This window comes from Eublepharis macularius, chromosome 17 (genome assembly GCF_028583425.1).
Source record: "Eublepharis macularius isolate TG4126 chromosome 17, MPM_Emac_v1.0, whole genome shotgun sequence".
Lineage (NCBI taxonomy): Eukaryota > Metazoa > Chordata > Lepidosauria > Squamata > Eublepharidae > Eublepharis > Eublepharis macularius.
In genome coordinates, this window is record NC_072806.1 from 20,895,212 (window position 1) to 20,913,047 (window position 17,836).

At 50.9% G+C, this 17,836-nt stretch overlaps 1 protein-coding gene across 1 annotated transcript; it reads right to left on the reverse strand.

Moving 5' to 3' along the window:
- Positions 1-826: 826 nt before the first annotated feature.
- Positions 827-17,474, reverse strand: LOC129345099 (caspase-1-like). The gene is made up of 8 exons (XM_055002091.1): positions 17,327-17,474; positions 15,581-15,856; positions 13,159-13,298; positions 11,492-11,674; positions 10,996-11,230; positions 8,986-9,168; positions 6,808-6,917; positions 827-1,434 (listed from the first exon to the last, which is right to left on the reverse strand). The coding sequence occupies exons 1-8, from the start codon at positions 17,331-17,333 to the stop codon at positions 1,333-1,335; spliced, it is 1,236 nt and encodes a 411-aa protein (XP_054858066.1). The 5' UTR covers positions 17,334-17,474; the 3' UTR covers positions 827-1,332.
- Positions 17,475-17,836: the final 362 nt, after the last annotated feature.

Genomic DNA, 17,836 nt, shown 5'->3' on the forward strand with positions numbered 1-17,836 from the left:
CCATCGTGCCACCCCAGCAGTGTTCTTGCACCCTGCACCGGCTCGATTCGGCTTCGAATGGGTGAAAATCGGGCCAGTGCAGAGCGCAGGAGCACTCCACGGTCTGTCGCGCCATCCTGGCAGTGTTCCTATGCCCTGCACCAGCCTGATTCAGCCTCAAATGAGCAGAAATTGGGCTGGTGCATTTGAGGCTGGGGAGGGCAGCATAGGCAAGCTGGGCGTGCTTGCTGTCACCCCTCCCATCCCATCACGGCTTGGGGAGGGCGGGAGATGACAGGCTCACCCAGCTCATTTGTGGCTGGGGAGGGCTCTATGGGCAGCTTGCCTGTCCCGCCCCCTCTCCAGCTAGAGCAGCTTGCTCGTCTTGCTCCTTCCCCACCAATCAGCTAGGGAGAGTGGAGGCAGTGTGGCTGCTCCTTTCCAGAATGATCAGCTGGGGAGGGAGGCGGTGGCAGCCTGCCCCTTTCCAGGATGATCAACTGGGGAGGGCGGAGGCATGGTCTTGACTATCCCACCCCTTCCCCAGCTGATTGGCAGGGGAGGGCATGACTGTGCCTGTGCCAATATAAAAGGTGAGTCGTCGCCAATACGACTCATCTTTTATATAGTGGTAGATGTTCTCCAATGATGTATGTTAATGTATCTTATGAAATATGTCCGATATTCTCATTAAGAGAAGCAAAACAATAAAGTTGCCACTAAGAAGTGGTGCTGACCTAGAAGCCAAGGATAGATTGCTGAAGTCAGGCAGGAGGGTTAAAATAGTGGGACTCTGAAAAGGGAGACAAACAAGACCAGGAAACCTTGAAAATGTTGACCATTTATTGATTGATTCTAAGAAGTGCAAGTGACAGCTTGATGTTTACAGTTGTTTTTTAGTGCAGGAGAACAACACAAGCCTAGTTTGCAATTAAATCTCCTTACAGGTGCAATGCACTGGTACAGTGATTAGGCCATTTTAACGGATGATGCGAATTGAGGAAAAGGACACAGGTGGGACCAGGGTGGTGATGGAGACAGGTGAGGAAGTGGAGAAGCTGGCATCCAATCACCTTATCATGCTACACCCGCAAAACAGCTGCTGGAGTCTGCGGAGAGCCAAAGAGGAGGGCCCTCCCCTCTGCAGCAGAAGATACTTCAGAAGGTGCTTCAACATTGCCTGCAAGCCTGAGAAAAGTTACTGTCTTCAAACAGCTGTGCTAGACTTGATTCGAAGGAGAAAATGCGGAGAACATCTGGAGGGAGCTGGCTCCGCCCTCTCTTGCCAAGTTCACCGCCCACTTCCCCCTAGTGGCTGGTTTGGAAACCGTAGACTGAAGCTTTTAATTGTCTTCAATAGCCAGGGAAGAGGTAGAATCTTTTCAGCAGAGTGTCTCTCTCTTGGGTGGGCATCTGGTTGTGCCCCTGCTGAAGTCTTTGAAATTCCTGCCTGACCTGGAATGCAAGAAAGTCAGGAGAAATCATAGCAGAAATAGGAATTATATAGTAGGATATTTTTGTTTTCCTACCCAAGTTGGATTATCACATAAAACGGGGGCACAAGGCCCCCCCTCCCCAGCCTGATGAGAAACCAGCACACTTCGCTCATTTCGTACATGGAACTTTATCAGGGGCGTGATAATAATTCAAACTGAAACCTGCTAACATTAAATATTTATTTATAAAATATATTATAAGATACTAGACACAAAGCTCGTTGTGCAAATAAATACAATGGGCTCTAGAAAGCTGGGGCTGTGGAGGGCTGGCAGGTGGAGGGGCAAGGGGGGTACTGGGGAGAGCTGAGAGGCAGGAGGTGTCTGGGAAGAACTGGCAGATAGGAGGCAAGGGGGGTCTGGGGAGGGTTGGCAGGTGGAGGGGAAAGGGGGGGTCTGGGGCGGGCTGAGATGCAGGAAGGGTCTGGGGAGGATTGCTAGGTAGGGGCCAAGTGGGGTTTGGGGAGGGCTCAGAGGCAGGAGGGGTCTCGGGAGGGCTGGCAGGTGGAGGGGCAAGGGGGGGTCTGGGGAGGGCTGAGATGCAGGAAGGGTCTGGGGAGGATTGCTAGGTAGGGGCCAAGTGGGGTTTGGGGAGGGCTCAGAGGCAGGAGGGGTCTCGGGAGGGCTGGCAGGTGCAGGGGCAAGGGGGGGTCTGGGGACGGTTGGCAGGTGGAGGGGCAAAGGGGGTCTGGGGAGGGTTGGCAGGTGGAGGGGCAAGGGGGGGTCTGGGGAGGGCTGAGATGCAGGAAGGGTATGGGGAGGATTGCTAGGTAGGGGCCAAGTGGGGTCTGGGGAGGGCTCAGAGGCAGGAAGGGTCTCGGGAGGGCTGGCAGGTGGAGGGGCAAGGGGGGTCTGGGGAGGGCTCAGAGGCAGGAGGGGTCTTGGGAGGGCTGGCAGATGGAGGGGCAAGGGCGAGTCTGGGGAGGGTTGGCAGGTGGAGGGGCAAGGGGGGGTCTGGGGAGGGCTGAGATGCAGGAAGGGTCTGGGGAGGATTGCTAGGTAGGGGGCAAGTGGGGTCTGGGGAGGGCTCAGAGGCAGGAAGGGTCTCGGGAGGGCTGGCAGGTGGAGGGGCAAGGGCAGGTCTGGGGAGGGTTGGCAGGTGGAGGGGCAAGGGGGGGTCTGGGGAGGGCTGAGATGCAGGAAGGGTCTGGGGAGGATTGCTAGGTAGGGGGCAAGTGGGGTCTGGGGAGGGCTCAGAGGCAGGAAGGGTCTCGGGAGGGCTGGCAGGTGGAGGGGCAAGGGGGGTCTGGGGAGGGCTCAGAGGCAGGAGGGGTCTCAGGAGGGCTGGCAGGTAGAGCGGCAAGGGTGGGTCTGGGGAGGGTTGGCAGGTGGAGGGGCAAGGGGGGTCTGGGGAGGGCTCAGAGGCAGGAGGGGTCTTGGGAGGGCTGGCAGGTGGAGGGGCAAGGGCGAGTCTGGGGAGGGTTGGCAGGTGGAGGGGCAAGGGGGGGTCTGGGGAGGGCTGAGATGCAGGAAGGGTCTGGGGAGGATTGCTAGGTAGGGGGCAAGTGGGGTCTGGGGAGGGCTCAGAGGCAGGAGGGGTCTCGGGAGGGCTGGCAGGTAGAGCGGCAAGGGCGGGTCTGGGGACGGTTGGCAGGTGGATGGGCAAAGGGGGTCTGGGGAGAGCTGAGGCAGGAGGGGTCTGGTGAGGATTGGCAGATAGAGGGGCAAGGGGGGTCTGGGGAGGGCTGAGAGGCAGAAGGGGTCTGGGGAGGATTGGCAGGTAGAGGGGCAAGGGCGGGTCTGGGAAGGGCTGAAAATGGTGTGGCTCCGGTGGGGCTGAAGGCACGCCTGGTGCTTCTCCACTGCGTTGCCCCGGCCCTGCCAAGAGCAGCGCAGCTCCGGTGGGGGTGGGGCTGAGATGAGGGCGCCGCGGCTCCGGTGGGGGTGAGAGGGCGCCTGGCGTTTTGCCTCCGCCGTGGCCCCCCCGGCCCTGCTGAGAGCGGCGCAGCTCCGGTGGGGGTGGGGCTGAGAGGGCGCCGAGCGCTTCGCCCCGTCGCCTGGGCTGCACCGGGGCTTGCAGGCGCGTCAGTTTTCCTATGCCACCCTCCTCCTCCGGCTGGGCTTCGTAGGCCAGCGGCAGGAGGCTGGGCAGAGTTGCCTGACTCCGGCAGCCTTCCACGGCGCCCTTTTAACCTGATGCGCAGGCACACCAGGATAAAAGTGCGTCATCGGATAGAGACTAAGGGAATTATACAGTAGGATTTATAAAATCTTATAAATATCTTTTGTTCTTTGGTGTCAAGGAACATGCTGGTTTGATTTGTTGAAATTCCCTTGGTTGGGGTGAGTAGTTAATGTTCTCTGGAGTGTATGAGGGTGGATACTCTCGAAATATAAACTACAAGGGTGGTATTTATAAGATTTTATTTTAGCAGGTTTTAGTTTGGATTCTTATCACCACCTTGATAAAGTTCCATGTATGAAACGAGCTAAGTGTACTGGCTTCTCATCAGGCTGAGTTGGCCCTTGGAGAGGGAAGGGACCTCAGGTGGGTATAATGCCATTGAGCCTACCTTCCAAGGCAGCCATTTTGTCCAAGGAAATTGAGCTTTATCGCCTGGAGAGGATTTGTAATTCTGGGACATCTCCAGCCACCACCTGGAGACTGGCAACTCTAGGCTTTGGTGGCAAGAGGGCAAGCAAGAGAGGTTTGCCAGCTGCTGCGTGCCCCCCACCCCCCAGTATGGTGGCTTTGGGGGGAGGGGAGGGGAGCGATGCTTTTCTGCTGCCATGACCCCCGCCCCAGAATCATGGCTTTGGCAGGGAGGAGGGCAGGCGGGCGAGGCTTGCCGCCCACCTCATGCCCCCACCCCCAGGATCGTAGCTTTGGTGGTGGGAGGGCAGGCAAGTGAGATTTGCCCACTGCTGTGCCCCCGCCCCCCGCCTCCCAGGATTGTGGCTTTGGCAGGGGGAGGGCAGGTGAGTGAAGCTTGTTGCTGCCGTGCCCCCGCCGCACCCGCCAGGATCACGGTTTTGGCAGGGGGAAGGCAGACGAGCTAGGCTTGCCTGCCACCACACACACCCTTTCCCATCCCCCACAATTGCAACTTTTTTGGGGAAAGGTGAGTGAGGCTTGCCTGCCTCTGCATACCCCCTGCCCCCACTGTCCACAATTGTGGCATGGGAGGTGGGGGAGCGAGGCTTGTCCGTGCTGCCGGGGCATCCTGGGCCTCCAGAAGCCCCAAGGAGACGGCAGAAATGCAAACTGTGTTGCCAGTCTTCTAAGTTCTTATCCCCACGTACTGCACCTGCACGGGGATAAGATGTGAGTCGTTGCGAACACTGTTTGCCTGTTATGTTTAAGGATATTTATTGTATTTACTGATGGAATTATATTTATAGGAATATTGATTGTTTTATATGACTCTTTCATTGTTCTTATGGGAACTATTGGTATACTATTAATTGAGGGGATCATAACAAATGTTTATTTAATAGATGCATTGTCACTTTACACTTTATAAATATCGTATGATTGATTCATTCCTCAAGTGAAATTATTGAACTTTCCATATCCTACTATATATAATTCCCTTAGCATCTTTCTGACGACGCACATTTATGCTGGTGTGCCTACGCGGGTGCACCAAGATAAAAGGGCGCCATGGAACACCGCTTCCAGAGGGCACCGCTAGTGGCGGAGTAGGCCCGGCCTGCTGCCGCCGGGCTTTATAGCCCAGTTGGAGGCGGGTGGTGGGCAGTGGTGCAGGAAAGGTGGTATGCCTGCAAGCCCCGAGGGAGCCGCAGCAGGGGAGAAGCGCCTGTGGCCTGCCGCCCTCTAACCCCTGCCTGCCACCTGTTCCCAGACCCCTCCTGCCCCTCCACCCTCCCCAAACCCCCATTGCCTCCCTACCTGCCATCCCTCCCCAGACCCCTCCTGCCTCTCAGCCCACCCCAGACCTGTCCTTGACCATCTACCTGCTAACACTCCCCAGACCCTTCCTGCCTCTCAGCCCACCCTAGACTCGCCCTTGCCCCTCTACCTGCCAATCCTCCCCAGACCCCTCCTGCCTCTCAGCCCTCCCCAGACCCACCCTTGCCCCTCTACCTGCCAACCCTCCCCAGACCCCTCCTGCCTCTCATCCCTCCCCAGACCCGCCCTTGCCCCTCTACCTGCCAACCCTCCCGAGACCCCTCCTGCCTCTCATCCCACCCCAGACCCGCCCTTGCTCTTCTACCTGCCAATCCTCCCCAGACCCCTCCTGCCTCTCAGCTCTCCCCAGACCCCCTTGCCCCTCTACCTGCCAATCCTCCCCAAACCCCTCCTGCCTCTCCACCCTCCCCAAACCCCTCATGCTTCTCACCTCTCTCCAGAGCCCTGTTGCCCCCCACCTGCCAGCCCTTCCTAACCACCCCCCACCAGCCCTCCCGAGCCCCAGCTTTCTAGAACCCGTTTTATTTATTTGCACAACGGGCTCTGTTTCTAGTTGGATATATCTCCAGTTGGTTGGGCACATGCCCTGTTTTAGTTACAGTCTTTCCCAGAGCAGCCTCTTTTTGCTTGTAACCTCCAGGTGGGGGCCTGGAGATCACCTGGAATTACAACTGATCTCAAGACTACATGGATCAGTTTGCCAAGAGAAAATGGCTGCTTTGGAGGGTCGACTCTTATCAGCCCACCTCCTTGGCGGTGTCTGTATGTTTTTATTTTATTGTTAAACAGTTATATATGTGTTTTAATTATTGTTTTAAATATTTTAATGTCTCTTGTTTGCTACCCTATTTGAGTGGAAAGTCAGCATATAAATGTTTTAAATAAATAAATACCGCACTGAGGTATCTCCCCTCCCCAAACCCTGCCCTCCCCAGGCTCCACCCCCAAATCACCAGGAATTTTCTAACCTGGAGTTGGACACCCTAATTGGCACTAGACTTGCAGTGTGCACACACAGACCTGCCTTCAGGACACAGCTTGTTTGTACAACAGAGGGAAATGTTTGGGTGCATTTACTCCATGGCTGAACACATGCTTGGCATCAAGGCAGAAGGTGCCAGCTTCAGTCCCTTCAAGGTTCTCAGGTGTTGGGAAAGATCCTTCCTAGTCTGAGAGTTGGAAAGCTGCTCCCATTCAGACAAAGCAGAGAGGAGTTGGTCTGATTCGGTGTAAGTTGGTGGTGTCTTTCTTTTGCCTACTGAAGGCCCAACAAAGGTTAAGTTCCCACCTTTTCCGTAAAAAATTCTCAGCAAGTTGGGGATTATCTTGGCCTGAGAGCAGATAGAACAGAGCTGGATGGAGCAGTGCTCTGTCTTTTTTCTTAGGCGAGCAGCTTCATATACATTCGCTGAAAGCACAGAGACATATCCCAAGCCAAATGATGCTCAGAGGGCCTACCTTCAAGAAGATCTCTTCCAAGTGGCAGTTCCAGGCATGTTCCTGCATCTGCTTCCTCAGCTGGAAAATGAAGTTGGATCCTGTCTGGGGGCTTCTATAGGACTTGTGATCTATAAGAGGCAATGATGGTTGTAGACCACCGTTTTTTAAGGTTATCACAAGAATGCAAGTGAGACCAGAGCCAAGAGTCTACAGGCATGTCAACAACGCAGATGGGAGCCACCAAGTGGAGCAGAAGACATGCAGGCTCCGGTGCCTTTAATAGCACTGGGCCACCTTGGAAATTTTGACCAATGCTTTTATAGGATCTTGAAGAGCCAGGTTCGAATTCCCACTCTGCCATGGAAACTCACTGAGTGATCTTAGCCAGTCACACACTCTGAGCCTAACCTTATCCCATAGGGTGGTTCTTGTGAGGATAAAGGAGTAGAGAACAATGGCGGCTGCTTTGGGTCACCATTGAGGAGAAAGGTGAAGTATAAATGAAGTTATATAAATAAATACGTTTCACTGTATTTATGCAAATGGAAGACAAACCTGAATGTAAGGCACCTCCCCCTTAAAAAAGCTTTACACACAAAAATTATTATTGAACATAACTGTTTTATGTAAATGTAAGATGCCCCCCCCTCTTTTTTTTAATGGCACATCCGTGAAAAAATCCTAGTCTTGCATTTTAGTAAACATTAATTTGTAATGTTTTCATTATTTAGTTACCTATAGAGCCAAGAGGAAAGACAAGGTGGAGCCAGGCTATTCAGAACCAGAGTGTTGCTTGTGTCACTCCAGAAAAAGCAAGCGGCGCTTTCCCTTCTCTGGGTCTGCCCTGGTACCATCAGCTGTTGCTGCCGCCGCCCTCACAGGTGGCCCAAGCCTCAGAGAGTGGAGAAAAGTGCCCTAGGCAGCCACACCCCCTGGTTCTCTGCCAAACAGCTTGGTGCTCTTTGGGTGGCTTCCAGCCCTCACCTTCCTGCTTGCTGCATTGCCACCTCCCTCCAACCTGTTTTCCTGCCTGGCCATGTGATCACTTCTCTCCAACTTGCTCACTTGCCCGACACATCCTGTGTGGTTTTTCCTGCCACTGTGGGGCTGTTCACGGGAAGGAACAACAATTACAAATTAATAAACAACTCTATTATAAGTGCCCAAAGGGCCATATGTATTTCTTATATAAATCAATCAGTGGGATGACCAAATACAATTTATACAATGATTCTTCCTTAAACTTGAAAAATACAAAGGTCCAAACAAAATGTGTCCTGTGTCTTCTTTAAATAAAGTAGCATTCATGCACAGCTATGTCCACACATGGTAAGGGAATCCACGGCTGCACACCCAGATTGGGTGTGCAGCCGTGGATTCCCTTACCATGTGTGGACATAGCTGTGCATGAATGCTACTTTATTTAAAGAAGACACAGGACACATTTTGTTTGGACCTTTGTATTTTTCAAGTTTAAGGAAGAATCATTGTATAAATTGTATTTGGTCATCCCACTGATTGATTTATATAAGAAATACATATGGCCCTTTGGGCACTTATAATAGAGTTGTTTATTAATTTGTAATTGTTGTTCCTTCCCGTGAGGGTTCTCTTTAGTTTTACTGTTACAGTACGGGAAGTGCCATTGTTTTGTTGTACTGTGGGGCTGTTGGCTGTGGCAGTGCCGCTCCTGCCTCGCAGGCCATTCCTTTCTTGCCTGCCTTTGGATTGGGAGGCAACCCAGCAATTCTCCCATTGACGCCATGGCATCACCAACTGCAGCAGTGGCAGCCTGATGGTTCTGGCTCCCGGGCTGCCTTCCCACCGCTCGCTCGGCCATCCTCCCTCCCTGGACCCGCAGTGCAGGAGTGCCCTGGCACCACACCTGGGGAGCTGGTGGTCACAAGGGCCATTGCTGCTTCCTTGGTGTGCGCCACCACCACAGCCTCCCCAACACCTCTCACCTCTGTCACCACCAGGTGAGTGCTCGCAGCAGTGGGAAGGGCTGAGAGGGCTGTGCTTTGGGCGTGAGCGGCCCCAGGAGACAAGGCATGAAGACCACTCACTTATCTAACTTTTTTGCTGTGCTGTTAAAAACTCAGGAGCAAGGCTAGTGGGAAAAGCCATCCACCCTAGCTATTAATCCTGCACCCATTCCCCAAACCTGTTGAGCTATTTCCTCCAAAAGCCTCTTACGTGGGGTTGAAGAACAGAAAAAGATTAAGTCACTCTCCACATGCACTTGCTGAAGGATTAAGTCACTTTTCACATGTGTTCGCTGAATGGCATCACTTTCGTACTCTTCCAGGAGCCCCAGGTCAGATGAGAGGGAGTTAGCAGAGGGGTCCTTCGTTTTCACATATATCACGCCATCTTTTCCTGGAAAACCAAATGGTGGCCATTGGCCAAGGACAATTGGACATGACATTACATGGATGCAGGGGCTTTCCACTGTCCAAATGGGGAACGATTCCCCTTGTGGAAGCAGCCTCCTTGCCTAGTCAGTTCGCATGTGGCCCTCTAGATCTGGTGCTCATCTCATTGGGCTCCTCTTCAGACCAAAATCTTTTCTGCACCTCGCAATTGCCATGAGGAAAATAAACACTGCAGTTTCCCACCAGAAAGACGGAAAGTGCAGATATCATGTGTCTTTAAAAGCCTGTATGTGCACATCTGGAAACCTCTGCCCAAGCAGATACATTCAGTCAGTGTGGTGAAGGGCCAAGCTAGAAGTGACGAATTACGCTTGAATGGCAAGTGAACAGACTGACATGTATCCCTCCCTGTTCACTTGCGCTCCATTTGCACTCCACGTAGTGATTGAGTGGAGCACAAGTGAACAGGGAGGGATACATGTCAGTCTGTTCACTTGCCATTCAAGCGTAATTCGTCACTTCTAGCTTGGTCCATAGTCATTAGAGAGTCAGGCTAAGATCTGGGACACCCTCGATACCCACCATGGAAGCTTGCCAGGTGACCTTTGGTCACTCTCACTCTCTGTCCTCTAGCCTAGTCTACTTATCAGAGCTGTTGTAAGGAAAAATGGAAAAGAGAACTATGTATTCCACTTTGGGACCACATTGGGAAGAAAGGTGGGGTATAAATGCAACAAATCAATATTTGTGTCGTAGCAGTTTAATAAATTTGTTGTTTTATTACTCACTTTCAGAACTATGAGTTTTACATGACATTCAAACTTCAAGTGGCTCTTGTGAAGAATGCTGGTATTCCACACTGAAGGTACTGAAACATCCTATAATATAATTCAGTAAGTAGATTTCCAATGACTCACTGGGATTCCGCAGTGCAGGCGCACTAGTGCACCCCTAGCAGGGATAAGAGGAGAGTCAGTCCTCTCCTACAGTGGTACGATCTCACACAGATGGGCCAGAATGGAGGCTGAATGGGCTGCTGTTGGCGCAGGAGCCGGGTGCCTGGCACGTCCCCCCCAAGCCTGCAGCCCCAGATCCTGGAGATGGGCGGGCACACCTGCAGGCCTTTGTGGCTGCAATCAGGGCTGCAAAGGGCTGGGAGACGTGCCTGCCCACCAAGGCTCTAGTCCCAGAGCCTGGAGATGGGTGGGCACACTTCGCAGCTCCAATCGTGACTGCAAAGGGCTAGGAGGCATGGCTGCAAAGGGCTGGAAGGCACACCTGCCCATCTGCCAAGGTTCCAGCCCCAGAGAATGCCCTCCTCCCCCCACCCTTCCCTCCTCCCCCAACCCAGATTGGGGCACTTGGAAGGGGGCAATGCCCAGCCAGACTGCCCTGCCCTCCTCTCCCCTGCCCCTTATAGGAGCTTGGGGGGAAATGGCCAGCACAGCCCCCCTGCTCTTTCTAGAGCCCGTTGAATTTTTTGCCACATTGGCTTTCTTGCTAGTTCTAAGGCATAAAGCCAGTGGTGAAAAGCAGGCGAGGATGAACGCTATATTCTGTGACGGGATTGCCAAGCGGCTAGAAGAAAACCCACCTGTCCTACTCCTGTGCCTCTGACAGCAACTTGATCTACAGAAATCAGCTAGGGAAATCTTGCCCAGCTTGGAGATAAACATTTGCTGATGGAGCAGCTGTGAAAGGCAGAAGGACTGAGACAGGCAAACAAGTTGGCCCCCTTACAAGAAGACTTGCCATGCCTACAAGACAATCCTGCCTGCTTCTACCACCTTTTGCCTCTTCTCTTTCCTTGAATTCCATGCCCCAAACCTACCTCCACGGCACGCTTGGATGATGATCACTTTGGGCTTATCCCTCAGAGCCGGGCAGTTCTTGTTGTTGAGGATAGAGCAGATGGTGTCTTGGGACAGGATGTCCGAGTTCTCGCCCTGACTCTTCACGCCACACAGGCCGGACCGCAGACCGTGAGACATGAGCACCACGAAGGTGCTGTCCGAGGTCTTGTGTTCCTCCTGGGCAGCAAAGGCTTTCAAACAATCAGCCATGCCCTGCAAGCAACGAGCCAGGAGGTCGGATCAGTCTTGCAATGACAACCAACTGAACTGTGCACCCTTTTAGAGGAAAACTGGGGTGCTCTGGTGCTCTCTTCCTTTATTACAATGCTGCATGCTGGATAGTGCACTTTCAGTCCACTTCACTACTGCAGCAGAAGAGCTCCATTACCCATAACACTGCTCCTCCTTGTCATCTGGGGTGTCCAGAATTCACCAGTGTTAGCCCATGTACCCACGTATCAGGAACCTACGTACCTTTGAGCATAAATTTGTCTTCAGTTCCACCTTGTACCCCAGGCCTGTCAGGAGGCATCCCATCCCTTTCATGTCCTCTTCAGCTCCATCCCTCCTGGAGAAGACCGTAGACTCAAACTCTATGTTGCAGATGATCAAGGCTAAGCGGGTGCGTGTCTTCAAGTCCCGGATAATAGGATAGATCTGTTGGGGTGGGAGGAAGAGCAGGGCCTTTTTTAAGTGGGAACGCGGTGGAACGGAGTTCCGGCACCTCTTGAAAATGGTCACATGGCTGGTGGCCCCACCCCGATCTCCAGACAGAGGGGAATTTAGATTGCCCTCTGTGCAGCGGTGTGGAGGGCAATCTAAATTCCCCCCTCTGTCTGGAGATCAGGGGGCGGGGCCACCGGCCATGTGACCATTTTTGCCAAGGGCAATTTAAACTTTAAAAAACTCCCCCCTTGTTCCAGCTGACCTAAAGTGACATCATTGTGTGGTCCTGAGTTCCACCACCTCTTTTCCCAGAAAAAAAGCCCTGGGGAAGAGTAACACTAAGCTAGGCTTGAAGAAGATTAGGAGAAGCTTCTAGAGCACATAGTCATTTGGGACCATAGAGGAGTTTTATAAGTCCCCTTACTTCATGGGATCTGTTTTCACTCCACACAGCAAAGAACTGGAGTTCCTCTTAAAACATAGCACCTTTGCAAGATGATTTGTGGCTACAGAGGTTTTTGGACAACATAATCATGACAAGAAGAGCATCACTCTTTTGCCATGAATGGCTACTGAAGAGGTACATGTCAGAGATTAAACAATATCTATAGCTGAGACCATCACTGCAAATCTCAGATATGGGAAGGGTCAGCTTTAAAAATTTGGGCGGATAGGATGCTTCACAGATGATATCTTATTCTGTTCCTCTGTCTTGAATAACAGCTGGTGTTAGCCAGTGATAATATTTATTTCCATCCCAGGGAAGGCAACACAAGCTAATTCCCGTTGATATCAGAAACAGTGACTGAAGCTATGATAAGTTGGCAGTCCTGGCCAGAACTCTCCAAAAACCCTTTCCTGGGTTGAAAATTTATACCGAAAGTCTTCTTGGCCAGCAATCAGAAGCCAAACCTTAACATCTTTTCCTTTAGCAAAAATGTTTTCGGGACCTGGAAGGTCAGTCCTCACCTATTGCCAATCAGAAGAATACTGGCTCACCCACCTGGATTCCATTTCTTTCAAACTCAAGCCTTATAATTAGAGCCAGAATCTGTCCCCATAGTTGACTTCAGATAAGATCCAAAGCATGCATATGTTTATATAACGGCTTGAGCTCCCTTCTGTGGTAGCAGATTTATCTTTTTGGATTACTGGTAGAAACTGCTTAGATAGGCTGTTATGAGCCTACAATTTCCCCTCATGTGCTGCTTTGACATGAGGGTTATTCCTCACATGGATAGCAGGAAGCCCCCACAGTAAAAGAGAGTATCCATATGACACCGAGCACCATTTTGTGCATGTGTCTGGCCCCTGTTATATTCTGCTTTACTCCAGACAACCCATAAGCTTCCTTTTCTTCATTTTCACAGCCACATCTATCTGTTAAGCAGAATTGTCAAGTGGCAACAGCTGCCCCTATCCTGTTGGGCCCACCAAATCCCCAGTCCTAAAAGTCAACTTGGTTCTGTCAGCACCTCGCCAGCTTTCTCATTTTGGATCTTCTCAAAGACGTTTGGAGGACAAAGCTTGATCCCCTGCCTGGATTCCGCTGGCTGGCTTTTTTCCACGATGCATGCTGGATTGGGAGCTGGGGGCAGTAGTTGAGATGAACTTCCTGGAGCCAAGATGGAAGATCTCCATTAATTTATATATTGCCTTTCAACACAAATGGTTGACATTTCATAAAGTGAAAAAATCATTAAAAGATTGTAACTGTATTCTTCACGAGTAACAAAAGGCGAAAGATTTATGCGATCTGAAAAGAAACCAGAGTGTCTCTTCACGAGTAACAAAGAGAGCCCGTATGGTGTAGTGTTTAGAGTGTTGGACTAGAATCTGGGGAGACTCGGGTTCTAATCCCTGCTCTGCTATGGAAGCTTGCTGGGGGGCCATGGGCCAGTCACTCTCTCTCAGGCTAACCTACCTCACAGGATAAAATGGAAAAAGGGAGAACCATGTAAACTGCTTTGGGTCCCCATTGGGGAGAAGAGCAGGATATATAAATGAATACGCAAGGAGGCTTGTGTTACCCTAAAGACTACCAAATTTATCGTGGTACTTTTGAAGAGCTCAGGCCCACTTCATCAGATGCATGAAGTGTTATATTCAGCTGGCAGAATGGTTTGGGTGTATAGGTGGGGGAGTTATTGCAAAGAGAAGGCCAAGTTTTGCAGGATGCCGCATGGCAGAGCACAGATGAATGATTGTCAATCTACCCAGCTGGGTGAGAACTACTCTCAGCTACACTTCCCACTATTTCCCCCTTGTCATGCAAATAAAGGACAATACCACTGATCTATTGCAAGAAATTAAAACAACGAAGCTGTTGGAATGTCTTGCCTTGATACTTCAGCATGGGGCGGAGCATTCAGTTCAATATGTGACATCAGGTTGGCTGCATCCACATGGAGGTGATTCCTCATACACTCATTGGTAACATAAATGCAGATGCATTGGCCGTGGCAACAAACAGGGGTGGGGTGAGTATTCTCCAGGTTTCCCTTGGACTCTCCATATGCCTGTCATTCCCTCCCTTTGCCATCTTTAAAAACAAACTATAGCTATATTGGTGAGGTGCTATAATGCTATAGCAACTTGTTCTGGTTAGGAAAGGGAGAAAAGGGGCTTTCCTTGCTGGGTAGAACCTCAGACCAAGGTTTCCCTGAAAACCACCCTGGTAGTCGCTTGCCACTGCTGAGGCACCACCTGAGAACATCTAGACTGACCTATGGGGAAGCAGCCATTCCAGCTCAGTACTAGCAAAATAACAAAGTAACTGGATGGAAACCCTGAAAAAATTAAAACTATGTAGGCCCAAACAGTCTGGCACAGAGGGAAGATAGAGAAATATCCCAGAAAAATGCATTGTACAAGGAAGCCAAAAATGGGTTTATAGAAAGGTTTATTATAGAAAAAAAGGGGGGAAAGGTGGGTGGATTCAAAAGGGGTAGGAAGGTGGACAAAATACAGGGAAAGGCACAATATCACACAATGAACAGTTTCTCAAATAAAAGTTGAACTAACTCAGGTAAGTACACTTTACCTAAGTTGTAGAAGGTTCCTCAGAGCATGTTCAGAGTTCCTTGTAGTACCAAGATAGTGGAGTGGTCCTTAACCCCTGGCCCACTGGTCATGGGGTGTCCCTCTGTTCCAAAGTGGGGACAAAGAAAAGTCCAGACCTCCCCAATATTTATGGTAAATGGAGTCTGACCTAAGCCCACCTCCTTGGTGAGAATGATTAGCAAATCTAACCAGTCCCAAGTAAAGCTCCATCTCTGTTGTCAGAGGCTATTTCCACCAATCAGAGAATTATTATACGATGGTCCTGCCATTTTAATGGTTGTGCACTAACATGACAAAAAGGGAATCTGGCCCAAATTGGTTGCCTGTTGTAAAAAAATGATTGTCCAGTGGCATTCTCCAGTGGCAGGGAGAATGGTGGGCACAGAGGGATAGAGAAGGAAAATGGTGCAAATGCTGGTGAGGAAGACCAGAAATCCACATTTCCTGATCCACAGGATGGGCACACCCACTTTGATGCCAATCTTTCAGAAAAAAACAAGCGTTAAATTGGTTTGGGAAACTTGGGGACAAACCTGTGGAAACCTCAACAGGAGACAGATGGAGGGGAACTGGAGGACAATGTTGTGTGGATGCTCCAAAACAACCACGTGGAAGCACCCAAGTGATATTCCGTGTTTGATTTAAAAAAAGGATTTTCCAAACTCCTGCATAGCCAGCCTGGCTGCACAAGCAATCTTGGGAACAGGTCTTGGTTCGGGACCAGCTGTGGGAAGCATCTTTGGAACTAAGTTGGGGTCATTTGCTTGGGGGCAGCCAAATGCATCGAGCCTGGGCATACCCCGGATAGAGGCTAAACTGCAAGATTACACATACCTTCCAAGAAGGCTGTCAGACCCAGTTTGTCAGCCAGCAAGCGGTCTCTGGAGCATATCTTCGTGATGGCGATGTAGCAGGGTCTGGAGCCCTTCCTCCTGACATGATCAATCAACATTCTGGCTTGCTCCTTCGAGGTAGCATATTTGTCCTTCACCTTTTCCACTTCCTCATCATTGAGGACTTCTTCTCTCAGCAGATCATCCAGGATGAGGCTGATGACATCTTTTTTCACCATCTCCACAAAGTGTTTTTGCACTTCTCCCAATTTCCTGTCTGTAATGAAAATACACACACACACACACCCCACTCAGTCCTTGTCTTAGCTGGAAGGAGGTGAAGAGCCGAGGGTGCATGCAATGTGGCTAGTGGGGCTAGAATGTTGGAAGGGAACCAGAGATCAAAGGCTCAAGTCCTGAAAATACAGTAGGTGACCACGGATAAGTAACTTTCTTCCTTCTTGTGAGTCACATTTGGGGTGTTGGCAAGTGGAGAGAGGCAAGTACAAGCCATCTTAGAAGATCTCCCAATAAATAAAGTGGAAGTGTACAAGACCACAGTAGCCCAGGGCCCTACACTCACTCAAGCAGGGCAGAGGAGCTGGAAGACTGAGAAACATCTATTTCCTACACTAGTGTTTAGTGATCTGTGTTGGCATTAGGGTTGCCAGCTCCAGGTTGGGAAATTCCTGGAGATTTTGGAGGCGGAGCCTGGAGAGAGTGGGGTTTGGAGAGGGAAGGGACCTCAGAAGGATATAATGCCATAGAGTCCACCCTCTAAAGCAGCCATTTTCTCCAGGGGAACTGAACATTGTCACCTGGATATCAGTTGCAATTCCAGGAGTTCTCCAGCCACCACCTGGAGATTGGCAACCCTAGTTAGGATCAAAATCAAAAAGAGTCCAGTAGCACCTTTAAGACTAACCAATTTTATTGTAGCATGCTACAATATTGTAGCATGCTACAATAAAATTGGTTAGTCTTAAAGGTGCTACTGGACTCTTTTTGATTTTGCTACTACAGACTAACACTGCTAACTCCTCTGGATCTAGTTAGGATCAGTCTTTGAACAAAGCTTGCACTCTCTGGGCAGAGCTGTGGACTTCGGAGGGCCTAGACCCAACAGGAATACTTGGGATGCAACCTCAAAAGAGGTGGGGTGGTAGCGAATAAAATAGCTATGATCAAATTTAAAACATTTTGTGTGAAAAAACAGCTATGATCAGCCCTGGTTATTTTCTATCTCCAAAGCAGGCATTTTCTCCAGGGGAACTGATATCTGTTGCCTGGAGATCAGTTGTAATTCCGGGAGATCTCTAGCCACCACCTGGAGGCTGGCAAGCGTCTTTCTTCGAGTCACGCCAGGCTCAATCGTTTCTGAACGCTGCAGCCCTTGCGGTAAGACTCCATTCTCCCACAAGTGACGGAGAACAGGCTGCGAATGGACGTCAACAACCAATTCCGAAGGACGGTTCTGATCCAACGGGCTGCAGCAGCTCTGAGCAGAAGAGCGCGCCTCGCCGCTTTCACAGTGCAGAAGCAGCGGTGGCCAGCAAACAGTTTTCACTGTGTGCACAGAAGGGTGGGGTGGGGTGGGGAGACAGCTGATCTCTGGCAACGGAGACCTCCGAGGCAAGAATCAAGGGGGGAAGGCAGAAGCCGGGGCAGGGGGTGAATGAGAAGCAAAGCGTAGCCTCCCTTCCAAAAATCCCCAACCGGATGAAAAGTTTCCAAGCAAGTCACCTACCTGCCATTATCCCAGCCTCTTCGGAAGCCCAGCGCGGTCTGCTAAGAATGAAAGCAAAACCAAGAACACCCCTCGCCTCCTCCTGCTATTGAAAAGGGGAAGGGCCTCCCCAGGACAGATAAGGCTCTTTTATCCTTCCCCACTGCCAGAGTCCCAGCTGGAGAACCTGGGCGGGAACGCTGGCCACTTCTTCTCCTGCCCCTTATTATTACTGCTGATGTTTTTTTCCTGTTCTACCGCTGTTCTTTGACTGTTAGGGCGTAGCAAGTCACAGTAGAGAGACAGGGACGCTCAAGTGAAAGATCTTAACTTTTTCTCCCATTGTGGATACACTACACTGCAAGGGAGACAGGGCACACTTGAATATAAGACCACACAGAAAGTAAATCACTTGAACGTCCCCCTGATATCTTGTGCAGAGACTCCAGTCTGAGTATTGGGACACCTCCCACCAGGACCCTGCCTAAATCTTGGAAGGAGCTTTAGGGGCTCATTGCTGGTCTCTCTCTG

Bases quoted from the DNA above. Each gene is read 5' to 3' on its own strand.
- LOC129345099 (XM_055002091.1), bottom strand. The intron at 11,675-13,158 runs GTGCTGACAGAA...CCACCCCAACAG, and splicing joins AAAATGAGAAAGCTGGCGAG to ATCTATCCTATTATCCGGGA. The intron at 9,169-10,995 runs GTAGGTTTGGGG...TTGGTTTTCCAG, and splicing joins CATCCAAGCGTGCCGTGGAG to GAAAAGATGGCGTGATATAT.